Source organism: Phocoena sinus, chromosome 5 (genome assembly GCF_008692025.1).
Source record: "Phocoena sinus isolate mPhoSin1 chromosome 5, mPhoSin1.pri, whole genome shotgun sequence".
NCBI classification, from domain to species: domain Eukaryota; kingdom Metazoa; phylum Chordata; class Mammalia; order Artiodactyla; family Phocoenidae; genus Phocoena; species Phocoena sinus.
In genome coordinates, this window is record NC_045767.1 from 113,740,234 (window position 1) to 113,751,956 (window position 11,723).

General features: G+C 38.9%; 1 protein-coding gene across 1 annotated transcript in view; it reads left to right on the forward strand.

Moving 5' to 3' along the window:
* Window positions 1-9,982, forward strand: part of TTC29 (tetratricopeptide repeat domain 29) — a 261,315-nt gene extending 251,333 nt beyond the window's left edge. Inside the window, exons 11-12 of the mRNA XM_032632825.1 lie at window positions 9,322-9,390; window positions 9,913-9,982. Coding sequence (XP_032488716.1) covers window positions 9,322-9,390; window positions 9,913-9,938 — 95 coding nt within the window. The 3' untranslated portion in view covers window positions 9,939-9,982. The remainder of the gene's footprint in view (window positions 1-9,321; window positions 9,391-9,912) is intronic.
* Window positions 9,983-11,723: the final 1,741 nt, after the last annotated feature.

Below are 11,723 nucleotides of genomic sequence, written 5' to 3' on the forward strand. Positions count from 1 at the left end.
AGAGAGTTGGAGGTTTGAGAAAATGGAAGAAAGAGTAAATGTCATCTAGGAGAGTGGAAGAATGAATGGACTAGGAACATTTAATAGGATGGCCTGAAAGTATTGAGTTCCCCCTAATGTCGGTGACCATGAATTTAAAGTGAGACCCACTTGTATGTTTTTCCAGCCACACAGAGCCTTACACTGTGGGAGGGGAATAGGAAGAGAGTTGGATTTAACTGGGATTATAGTTTTGTCAAGCGAACATAACAAAGTGAGAAAAAAAGGGTAAGGAAGTCAGCCTATGCAAGAGGGTGAATGACCATGGAGTTTAAATGGTACAAAGAAGGGAAATAAGAAATCCAAACAGGGAGGAACAATGAAAAGATAGTAGAATTGGAAGTCCCAGTGGGGTTGAAGAATTGCTAGTGGTGGGGTAATAGAGGGAGTGATCCAGAAAAAATAAAAGCTGACAGTCTACTAGTTGAATGCAGAAAACTGAGTTTGAGGGGTCTTGCAGTTACAGGTAATGAAAAAGTCTGAGAATAAGCATGGGAGTTAATGGCTATGGTAAGGTAAAGGACAAGATCTAAAAGAACAGAGCTCAAGGAATTGAGACCCAGGGTGAAAGAATCTTCTAAACATACATTTAAATTGCTAAATTAAGACAGTAGTGGGAAATTGACAATGAGCCAATGATGAAATGAACTGAGAACAATCCAGTTGCAGGTAGATCACAGCAATAGTTGATTATATAAACTGATGATGTGAGTTTTAGGAAGGGAAGAAGGGCGGGCAAATACGCTGAAAGAGAACAATAAGGAGGAGGACACCTGCCCATCTCCAAGTACCATGGTAAGAGGACTGATGAAAAACAAGAAAGGCTTCTGGGCTGGCAGTATCCTCAGAGGACAGCCAAGATTCTGTCAGAGCAAGAAAGTAGAAGGAATTTCGGAAAATAAACTGAGAATATAGTGGAAATGTTTCAGGAGTTGTGGTACGTGGGATATGAGGACAAAATATGAAATATGCAGAACTTTATGAAAAGTAGAATGCAGGAAATGAAAGGGGACCTGGACACTGAGGCCTGTTATAAGCAAGGATAAAGAGCATCTTATTAGATAAGTGCATTCAAGTCAAAAGTAGAAGGGTAGGAGACCTTCAAGATGGTGGAAGAGGAAGATGTGGAGATCACCTTCCTTCCCAAAAATACGTCAGAAATACATCTACACGTTGAACAACTCTTACAGAACACCTACTGAATGCTGGCAGAAGACCTCAGACCTCCCAAAAGGCAAGAAACTCCCCACGTACCTGGGTAGGGCAAAAGAAAAAACAGGGACGGGACCTGCACCACTGGGAGAGAGCTGTGAAGGAAGAAAAGTTTCCACACACTAGGAAGCCCCTTCACTGGTGGAGATGGGGGGTGGTGGGGTGGGAAGCTTCAGAGCCACAGAGGAGAGCGCAGCAACAGGGGTGCAGAGGGCAAACAGAGGATCGTTACCAACCAGCTCACACCAGCCTGAGAGGCTTGTTTGCTCACCTGCCGGAGGGGTGAGGTCTGGGAGCTGAGGCTCAGGCTTCAGAGGTCGGATCCCAGGAAGAGGACTGGGGTTGGCTGTGTGAACACAGCCTGAAAGGGGATAGTGCGCCACAGCTAGCTGGGAGGGAGTCTGGGAAAAAGTCTGGAACTGCCTAAGAGGCAAGAGACCATTGTTGCGTGGTGCACGAGGAGAGGGGATTTGGAACACCACCTAAACAAGCTCCAGAGACTGGCGCTAGCCACGGGTATCAGTGTGGACCCTGGAGATGGGCATGAGATGCTAAGGCTGCTGCTGCAGCTACCAAGAATCCTGTGTGCGAGCACAGGTCACTATCCACACCTCCCCTCCCGGGAGCCTGTGCAGCCCACCACTGCCAGGGTCCCATGATCCAGGGACAACTGACCCGGGAGAACACATGCCATGCCTCAGACTGTTGCAATGGCATGCACACCTCTGCCACAGCAGGCTCTCCCTGCATTCTGTACCCCTCCCTCCCCCCAGCCTGAGTGAGCCAGAGCCCCCTAATCAGCTGCTCCTTTAACCCCGTCCTGTCTGAGCAAAGAACAGACGCCCTCAGGTGACCTACATGCAGAGGCAGGGCCAAATCCAAAACTGAACCCCAGAAGCTGTGCAAACAAAGAAGAGAAAGGGAAATCTCTCCCACCAACCTCAGGAGCAGCGGATGGAATCTCCACAATCAACTTGATGTACCCTGCATTAGTGGAGTACCTGAGTAGACAACGAATCATCCCAAAATTGAGGTGGTGGACTTTGGGAACAATGATACATATATTTTTTTCCTTTTTCTCTTTTTGTGAGTGTGTATGTATATGCTTCTGTGTGTGATTTTGTCTGTATAGCTTTGCTATTACCATTAGCCCTAGGATTCTGTCTGTCCTTTTTTTTTTTTTTGGATAGTTTTGTGTTTTTTTTAGTATACTTTTTAGTGCTTGTTATCATTGCTGGATTTGTTTTTTGGTTTAGTTGCTCTCTTCTTTCTCTCTTTCCTTTTTTCTTTTTAAAATTAATTTTAATTTTTTTTAATTTTTAATAATTATTTTTTATTTTAATATATTTTATTTTATTTTTCCTTTCTTTCTTTTTTCTCCCTTTTCTTCTGAGCCGTGTGGCTGACAGGGTCCTGGTGCTCCAGCTGATGTCAGGCCTGTGCCTCTGAGGTGGGAGCGCTGAGGTCAGGAAATGGGTCCACCAGAGACCTCCCAGCTCCACGTAACATCAAACGGCAAAAGTGCTCCCAGAGATCTCCATCTCAATGCTAAGACCCAGCTCCACTCAACGACCAGCAACCTCCAGGGCTGGACACCCTATGCCAAACAGCTAGCAAGACAGGAACACAACCCCACCCATTAGCAGAGAGACTGCCTAAAATCATAATAAGTTCACAGACACCCCAAAACACACCACCAGACGTGGTCCTACCCACCAGAAAGACAAGATCCAGTCTCATCCACCAGAATGAAGGAACTAGTCCCATCCACCAGGAAGCCTACACAACCCACTGAAACAACCTTAGTCACTGGGAGCAGACACCAAAAACAATGGGAAATACAAACCTTCAGCCTGCATAAAGGAGACCCCAAACACAGTAAATTAAGCAAAATGAGAAGACAAAGAAACACACAGCACATGAAGGAGCAAGATAAAAATCCACCAGAACAAACAAATGAAGAGTAAATAGTCTTCCTGAAAAAGTAAATAGTCTACCTGAAAAAGAATTCAGAGTAATGACAGTAAAGGTGCTCCAAAATCTTGGAAAGAGAATGGAGAAAGTACAAGAAATGTTTAACAAGGACCTAGAAGAACTAAAAAGCAAACAAACAATGTTGAACAACAGAATAAATGAAATTAAAAATTCTCTAGAAGGAATCAATAGCAGAATAACTGAGGCAAAAAAACGGACATGTGACCTGGAAGATAAAATAGTGGAAATAACTACTGCAGAGCACAATAAAGAAAAAAAGAATGAAAAGAATGGAGGACAGTCTCAAAGACTTCTGGGACAACATTAAACACACCAACATTCACATTATAGGGGTCCCAGAAGACGAAGAGGAAAAGAAAGGGACTGAGAAAATATTTGAAGAGATTAGACTTGAAAACTTCCCTAATATGGGAAAGGAAATAGTCAATCAAGTCCAGGTAGTGCAAAGAGTCCCATACAGGATAAATCCAAGGAGAAACACACCAAGACATATATTAATCAAACTATCAAAAGTTAAATGCAGGGCTTCCCTGGTGGCACAGTGGTTGAGAGTCTGCCTGCCGACACAGGGGACACGGGTTTGTGCCCGGGTCCGGGAGGATCCCACATGCTGTGGAGCAGCCAGGCCCGTGAGCCATGGCCGCTGAGCCTGTGTGTCTGGAGCGTATGCTCTGCAATGGGAGAGGCCACAACAGTGAGAGGGCCGCATACCACAAAAAAAGAAAAAGAAATTAAATGCAAAAAACAAACATTAAAAGCAGCAAGGGATAAAAAACAAATAATACATAAGGGAATCCCCATAAGGTTAACAGCTGATCTTTCAGCAGAAACTCTGCAAGCCAGAAGGGAGTGGCAGGATATATTTAAAGAGATGAAGGAGAAAAACCTAAATCCAAGATTACTCTACCCAGCAAGGATCACATTCAGATTTGAGAGAAAAATTAAAACTTTTACAGACAAGCAAAAGCTAGAGAATTCAGCACCACCAAACCAGCTTTACGACAAATGCTAAAGGAACTTCTCTAGGCAGGAATCACAAGAGAAGGAAAACTTCTACAATAACAAACCCAAAACAATTAAGAATATTGTAATAGGCACACACATATCGATAATTACCTTAAATGTAAATGGATTAAATCCTCCAACCAAAAGACATAGACTGGCTTGAATGGATACAGAAACAAGACCTGTATGTATGCTCTCTACAGGAGACCCACTTCAGACCTAGGGACACCAACAGACTGAAAGTGAGAGGATGGAAAAACATATTCCATGCAAATGGAAATCAAAAGAAACCTGGAGTAGCAATTCTTGTATCAGGCAAAATAGACTTTAAAGACTATTTCAAGAGATAATGAAGGACACTACACAATGATCAAGGGATCAATCCAAGAGGAAGATATAACAATTGCAAATATTTATGCACCCAACATAGGAGCACCTGAATACATAAGGTAAGTGCAAACAGCCATAAATAGACAGTAACACAATAATAGTAGGGGATTTTAACACCCCACTTTCACCAATGGACAGATCATTCAAAATGAAAATAAATGTGGAAACACAAGCTTTAAATGACACATTAAACAAGATGGAATTAATTGATATTTGGAAGACATTCCATCTAAAAACAACAGAATACACTTTCTTCTCAAGTGCTCATGGAACATTGTCCAGGATAGATCATATCTTGGGTCACAAATCAAGCCTTGGTATATTTAAGAAAATTGAAATTGTATCAAGTATCTTTTCTGATCACAACACTGTGACACTAGATATCAACAACAGGAAAAATTCTGGAAAAAATACAAACACATGGATGCTAAACCATACACTACTTAATAATCAAGAGATTACTGAAGAAATCAAAGAGGAAATCAAAACGACCTATAAACAAATGACAATGAAAACACGATGACACAAAACCTATTGGATGCAGCAAAACCAGTTCTAAGAGCAAAGATTATAGCAATAAAATCCTACCTCAAGAAGCAAGAAACATCTCAAATAAACAACCTAACCTTACACCTAAAGTAATTAGAGAAAGAAGAACAAAAACCCCAAAGTTAGCAGAAGGAAATATATCATAGAGATCAGATCAGAAATAAATGAAAAAAAAATGAGGGAAACAATAGCAAAGATCAATAAAACTAGAAGCTGGTTCTCTGAGAAGATAAACAAAATAGATAAACCATTAGCCAGATTCATAAAGAAAAGAAGGGAGAAGGCTCAAATCAATAGAATTAGAAACGAAAAAGGAGAAGTAACAGCTGACACTGAAGACATACAAAGGATCATGAGAGATTACTACAAGCAACTGTATGTCAATAAAATGGACCACCTGGAAGAAATGGACAAATTCTTAGAAAAGCACAACCTTCCAAGACTGAACCAGGAAGAAATAGAAAATATGAAAAGACCAATCAGAAGCACTGAAATTGAGACTGTGATTAAAAATCTTCCAAAAACCAAAAGCCCAGGACCAGACAGCCTCACTGGCGAATTCTATCAAACATTTGAGAAGAGCTAACACCTATCTTTCTCAAACTCTTCCAAAATAGAGCTGACGTAGGAACACTCCCAAACTCATTCTATAAGACCACCATCACCCTGATACCAAAACCAGACAAAGATGTCACAAAGAAAGAAAAGTACAGGGCAATATCTGTGATGAACTTAGATGCAAAAATCCTCAACAAAATACTAGCAAACAGAATCCAACAGCACATTTCAAGGATCATACACTATGATCAAGTGGGGTTTATCCCAGGAATTCAAGGATTCTTCAATATATGCAAATCAATCAATGTGATACACCATATTAACAAACTGAATCATAAAAACCATATGATCATATTAATGGATTCAGAAAATGCTTTTGACAAAATTCAACACTCATTTGTGATAAAAACCCTCCAGAAAGTAGGCATAGAAGGAACTTACCTCAACATAATAAAGGCCATATACAACAGACCCACAGCCAACATCATTCTCAATGGTGGAAACAAAGCATTTCCACTAAGATCAGGAACAAGACGTGGTTGCCCACTGTCACCGCTATTATTCAACATAGTTTTGGAAGTTTTAGCCACAGCAATCAGAGAAGAAAAAGAAAAAAATAGGAATCGAAATCAGAAAGGAAGTAAAACTGTCACTGTTTGCAGATGACATGATCCTATATGTAGAGAATCCTAAAGATGCTACCAAAAAATTACTAGAGCTAATCAATGAGTTTGGTAAAGTAGCAGGATACAAAATTAATGCACAGAAATCTCTTGCATTCCTATACACTAATGATGCAAAATCTGAAAGAGAAGTTATGGAAACACTCCCATTTACCATTGCAACAAAAAGAATAAAATTCCTAGTAATAAACCTACCTAAGGAGACAAAAGACCTTTATGCAAAGAACTATAAGACACTGATGAAAGAAATTAAAGATGATACAAACAGATGGAGAGATATACTATGTTCTTGGATTGGAAGAATCAACATTGTGAAAATGACTATTCTACCCAAATCAATCTACAGATTCCATGCAATCTCTGTCAAATTACCAATGGCATTTTCCACAGAACTAGAACAGAAAATTTCACAATTTGTATGGAAACACAAAAGACCCTCAATAACTAAACCAATCTTGAGAAACCAAAACAGAGCTGGAGGAATCAGGCTCCCTGACTTCAGACTATACTACAAAACTACAGTAATGAAGACTGTATGGTCCTGGCATAAAAACAGAAATGTATATCAATGGAACAGGATAGAAAGCCCAGAGATAAACCCACACACACGTGGTCACCTTATTTTTGATAAAAGAGGCAAGAATATACAATGGAGAAAAGACAGCCTCTTCAATAAGTGGTTCTGGGAAAACTGGACAGCTACATATAAAAGAATGACATTAGAACACTCCCTAACACTATACACAAAAATAAACTCAAAATGGATTAAAGACCTAAATGTTAGGCCGTACATTAGAAAACTCTTAGAGGAAAACACAGGCGGAACTCTCTATGATATAAATCACAGCAAGATCCTTTTTGACCCACCTCCTAGAGAAATGGAAGTAAAAACAAAAGTAGACACATGGGACGCAATGAAACAAAAGCTTTTGCACAGCAAAGGAAAACATAAACAAGACAAAAAGACAACCCTCAGAATGGGAGAAAATATTTTCAAATGAAGCAACTGACAAAGGATTAATCTTCAAAATTTACAAGCAGCACAGGCAGCTCAATATCTAAAAAACAAACAACCCAATCCAAAAATGGGCAGAAGACCTAAATAGACATTTCTCCAAAGAAGATATACAAATTGCCAACAAACACATGAAAGATTGCTCAACATCACTAATCATTAGAGAAATGCAAATCAAAACTACAATGAGGTATCACCTCACACAGGTCAGAATGGCCATCTTCAAAAAATCTACAAACAATAAATGCTGGAGTGGGTGTGGAGAAAAGGGAACCCTCTTGCACTCTTGGTGGTAGTGTAAATTGATACAGCCACTATGGAGAACTTCATGGAGGGTCCTTAGAAAACTAAAAATAGAACTACCATATGACCCAGCAATCCCACTACTGGGCATATACCCTGAGAAAACCATAATTCAAAGAGACTCATGTACCAAATTGTCATTGCAGCTCTATTTACAATAGCCAGGACATGGAAGCAACCTCAATGTCCATCGATAGATGAATGGATAAAGAAGATGTGGCCCATATATACAATGGAATATTACTCAGCCATAAAAAGAAATGAAATTGAGTTATTTGTAATGAGGTGGATGGACTTAGAGTCTGTCATACAGAGTACAGTAAGTCAGAAAGAGAAAAACAAATACCAAATGCTAACACATATATATGGAATCTAAAAAAAAAAAAGTGGTCATGAAGAACCTAGGAGCAGGACAGGAATAAAGATGCAGATGTACAGAATCGACTTTAGGACATGGAGAGGAGGAAGGGTAACCCTGGGATGAAGTGTGAGAGTGGCATGAACTTATATATACTACCAAATGTAAAATAGATAGCTAGTGGAAAGCAGCCACATAGCACAGGGAGATCAGCTCAGTGCTTTGTGACCACCTAGAGGGGTGGGATAGGGAGATTGGGAGGGAGATACAAGAGGGAGGAGATATGGGAATATATGTATATGTACAGCTGATTCACTTTGTTATAAAGCAGAAACTAACACACCATTATAAAGCAATTACACTTCAATAAAGATGTTAAAAAAAAGTAGAAGGGCAGATATGAAAGTTAAGTAATAAATTAATATTTCTGTTTATGTCTAAATTTCCCATATCATATTTGATTATTTGGTTACTTTATATTGCTCTCTAAATTAATTGTCCTTCAGAGTTTTGCTTTAACAAGTCATCTTATCCCCCAAACAGTGGCTGTTCCATTTGCCATTTCATATATCACAAGACTTCTGTGGGTTAGGAATTCGAACCTGGCTTGGCTATACATCCATTTAGGTTACCCAATGATAATACTCAACTGACAGATGGGTTGATCTGAAGGATCCCAGAAAGTTTTACTCACATAGTGGAGCTTTGGCAGGATAGCTAGAAGGCTGGGCTCAGCTGGGACTGTCAACTGGAGCATCTGTACATGGTCTCACCAGGAGGACAATCTCAGGGTGGAAGACTTCTTATATGGTGACTGGCTTCCTCCAAAGCAAGCATCCTAAGAGAACCAGGTGGAAGCAGCACAGCCTTTTCTTATCTAGGTTTGGAAGTCATGCAGTCACTTCCTCCACATTCTATTGATTACAAAATAGTACTATGCCTAGCCCAGTTTCAAGAGGAGGGGAATTGGATTCCACCTCTTGAAGGGGAAGTGGCAAGATCATACTTTTGAGGAATGCGTAGAGTGGGAGATATCATTGTGGCCATCTTTGACCAATATAATCTGCACTGGTGATACAAGTTATACATAAACTTTTGTCATACAGGTGATAAGGGTAGAGACCCCTGAAAAGAGATTCCCACGTTCAAACTCAAAAGAACTGTAAACTCCATTTGTGATAAGCCATTAAATGTATACATCTTTTTTTCTTTAGGAGGGTCTAGAAGATCCACAATGGAAAGTTTATATCAAACCTCGGAGTTTTCGGAAGAGGACCTCGTGGGTATGATAAATCAAGTTAAACTTTCTATTAAGTATCCACATTATGCAAGATACTAAGTATAATGTAATTCTCCAAACACAAAAAAGTAACTTCATCTAACACTTGATAAGCTAATACTGAAACACTGGTTAAAAAAAAAAAAGAAAGAAAGAAATCATAGAGGTAATTTTAATCTTTTAAGCTATGTCTAAAAATTACAGAATACAAAATCCAGTCAACCCTTGAACAACGTGGAGGTTAGGGATGCCAACCCTCCCCACAGTCAAAAATATGCATATAACCTATAGTCAGCCCTCCATATACATATTTGAATCTGCAAATGCAGATTCAACCAGCCACTGATTGTATAGTACTGTAGTATTTACTATTGAAAAAAGTCTGCATGTAAGTGGACTCCCACAGTTCAAAACCATGTTATTCAAGGCCAATTGAAATATCTTAAAAGCAAGGTTTTTTTGGGTTTTTTTTTTTTTGCTTTCTAGTCCAATATAAAATTTAATTTTATAATTTATTTTATTTCAGATTTCCAGATAATCAAAAAAAAATAGACTTAAACCAACTTTTGACTCAACAACAAATCAGGAAGTAATTTATCATGTCACTTCAGTCTTCAATACCTGTAATATGAGTATGTTACAAATAATACAGTTATAATAAAACTATGACTATATTTTCATTGGATTTTGTATTATAATTTGCTACTACAAATTTAAAACATCTAAATCCATGAAAATTAAATATATCCCAAATGCTTAGAAATATCAATAATTATCCAAAAGCTAAACTATAAAGTTTTCCTCTTATCCATTCTTCTACCAGAAATAGTGCTATTATACTTAATCTTAGCCAAAAGGCTGAGAAGCAATAGAAATAATGCTATTATAGAATCAAAATTTGGTTGTGTCTAATGAGAAAATTCTTTTAAGCTTAAGGAAGTTTATGCTGAATAAAGGTAGGAAAAGATTTACTAAAATTCCTGGGAACCTTTTCAACATATGTAAAAGGATTATAACAAATAGAGACTATCATACTGATAAGTACTGCTCAAAACAGTCTGCTTCACCCAGGTAAAGGAAAACTCTGTTTCCTCTATTTGTCTCACTTCTGACACCAAATGTGTGAGTTTTTCCACTCCAGTTCTCAGCAGACACTGACTGGGTGTCTTACAATTTAACTTAATTCTGACACTAACTGCCAGGAGTTGGCACAGACCACAGATTAAGGGATCAGGTCTGTAAGACTGTCCCCCACTTCATATGCCAATTGCAAATCCCAGCTTGTCACCTGTACTTCTGGCTGAGTTGGCTACAAACTGAGGATTCCCACAACCCCCTTCTCAGCTTCAATAATTTGCTATAACAACTCACAGAACTCAGGGAAGAAGATACTTACACTTACCTGTTTATTATAAAGAGTATAATAAAAGATACAGGTGAACAGAAAAATAGAAGTATAGGGCAAGGCATGGGATAAGGGGAACAGAGCTTCCATGCCCTCCCAGGGTGTAGCTCCCTCTGAGCACCTCAGTTCATTCACCAACATAGATGCTCCCCAAATCCTTTCAGTTGTTTTTTATGGAGGCTTTATTACCTAGATATGATTGGTTAAATCATTGACAATTAGTGATTAACTCAACTTCCAGCCTCTCTCCCCAGAGGTCAGGATATAGGGTGGAAGGTTTCAACCCTCTAGTCACATGGTTGACTCCCCTGACCACTAGCCCCTCATTTTATGGGCTTTCCAAAAAGTCACTTTATTAAAATAAACCAAGTTGTGGTTGAAAAGTTCTTGTTATTAATGACAAAACATGCTCCTTTTGCCTTTATTCATCTCTCCAGAGCTGCTTAAGGTACCAGGGACAAAAAGCAAATATTAATTTGTTGTATAATATTAGGAGTTCTGTGCCAGAAACCAGAGAGGAAGACCACATATATATTTCTTATTACAACATTACACTGTGTAAAAGTATATTTTATGATACTTTTAGCTGATAGTATATAATGTATCCATACCAATTTTAAAAGACTATGAAAATCCTTCAGTCTTAGGCCCCTCCCCTAATGTGACTTACAAAATGAGAGGACATAGCTGAAATAATTATGTGTATAATTTCTAGAGATTTGCAGGTCTAGGGGAATACATAAATGAAATTCTTTACCAAAAATAAAGACTTTTACTCCCACTTAACCTTAGTCAATATACACTTTAATTTTGGTTCTTTTTAATTCCTCATGATTAAAGTTTGGGGACTAACCCTAGAACACTGCAGTGTGGAGTCATACAACTTTCACATAATAGTGATGCATCCACACCATGCTCAAGGTGATGATTCA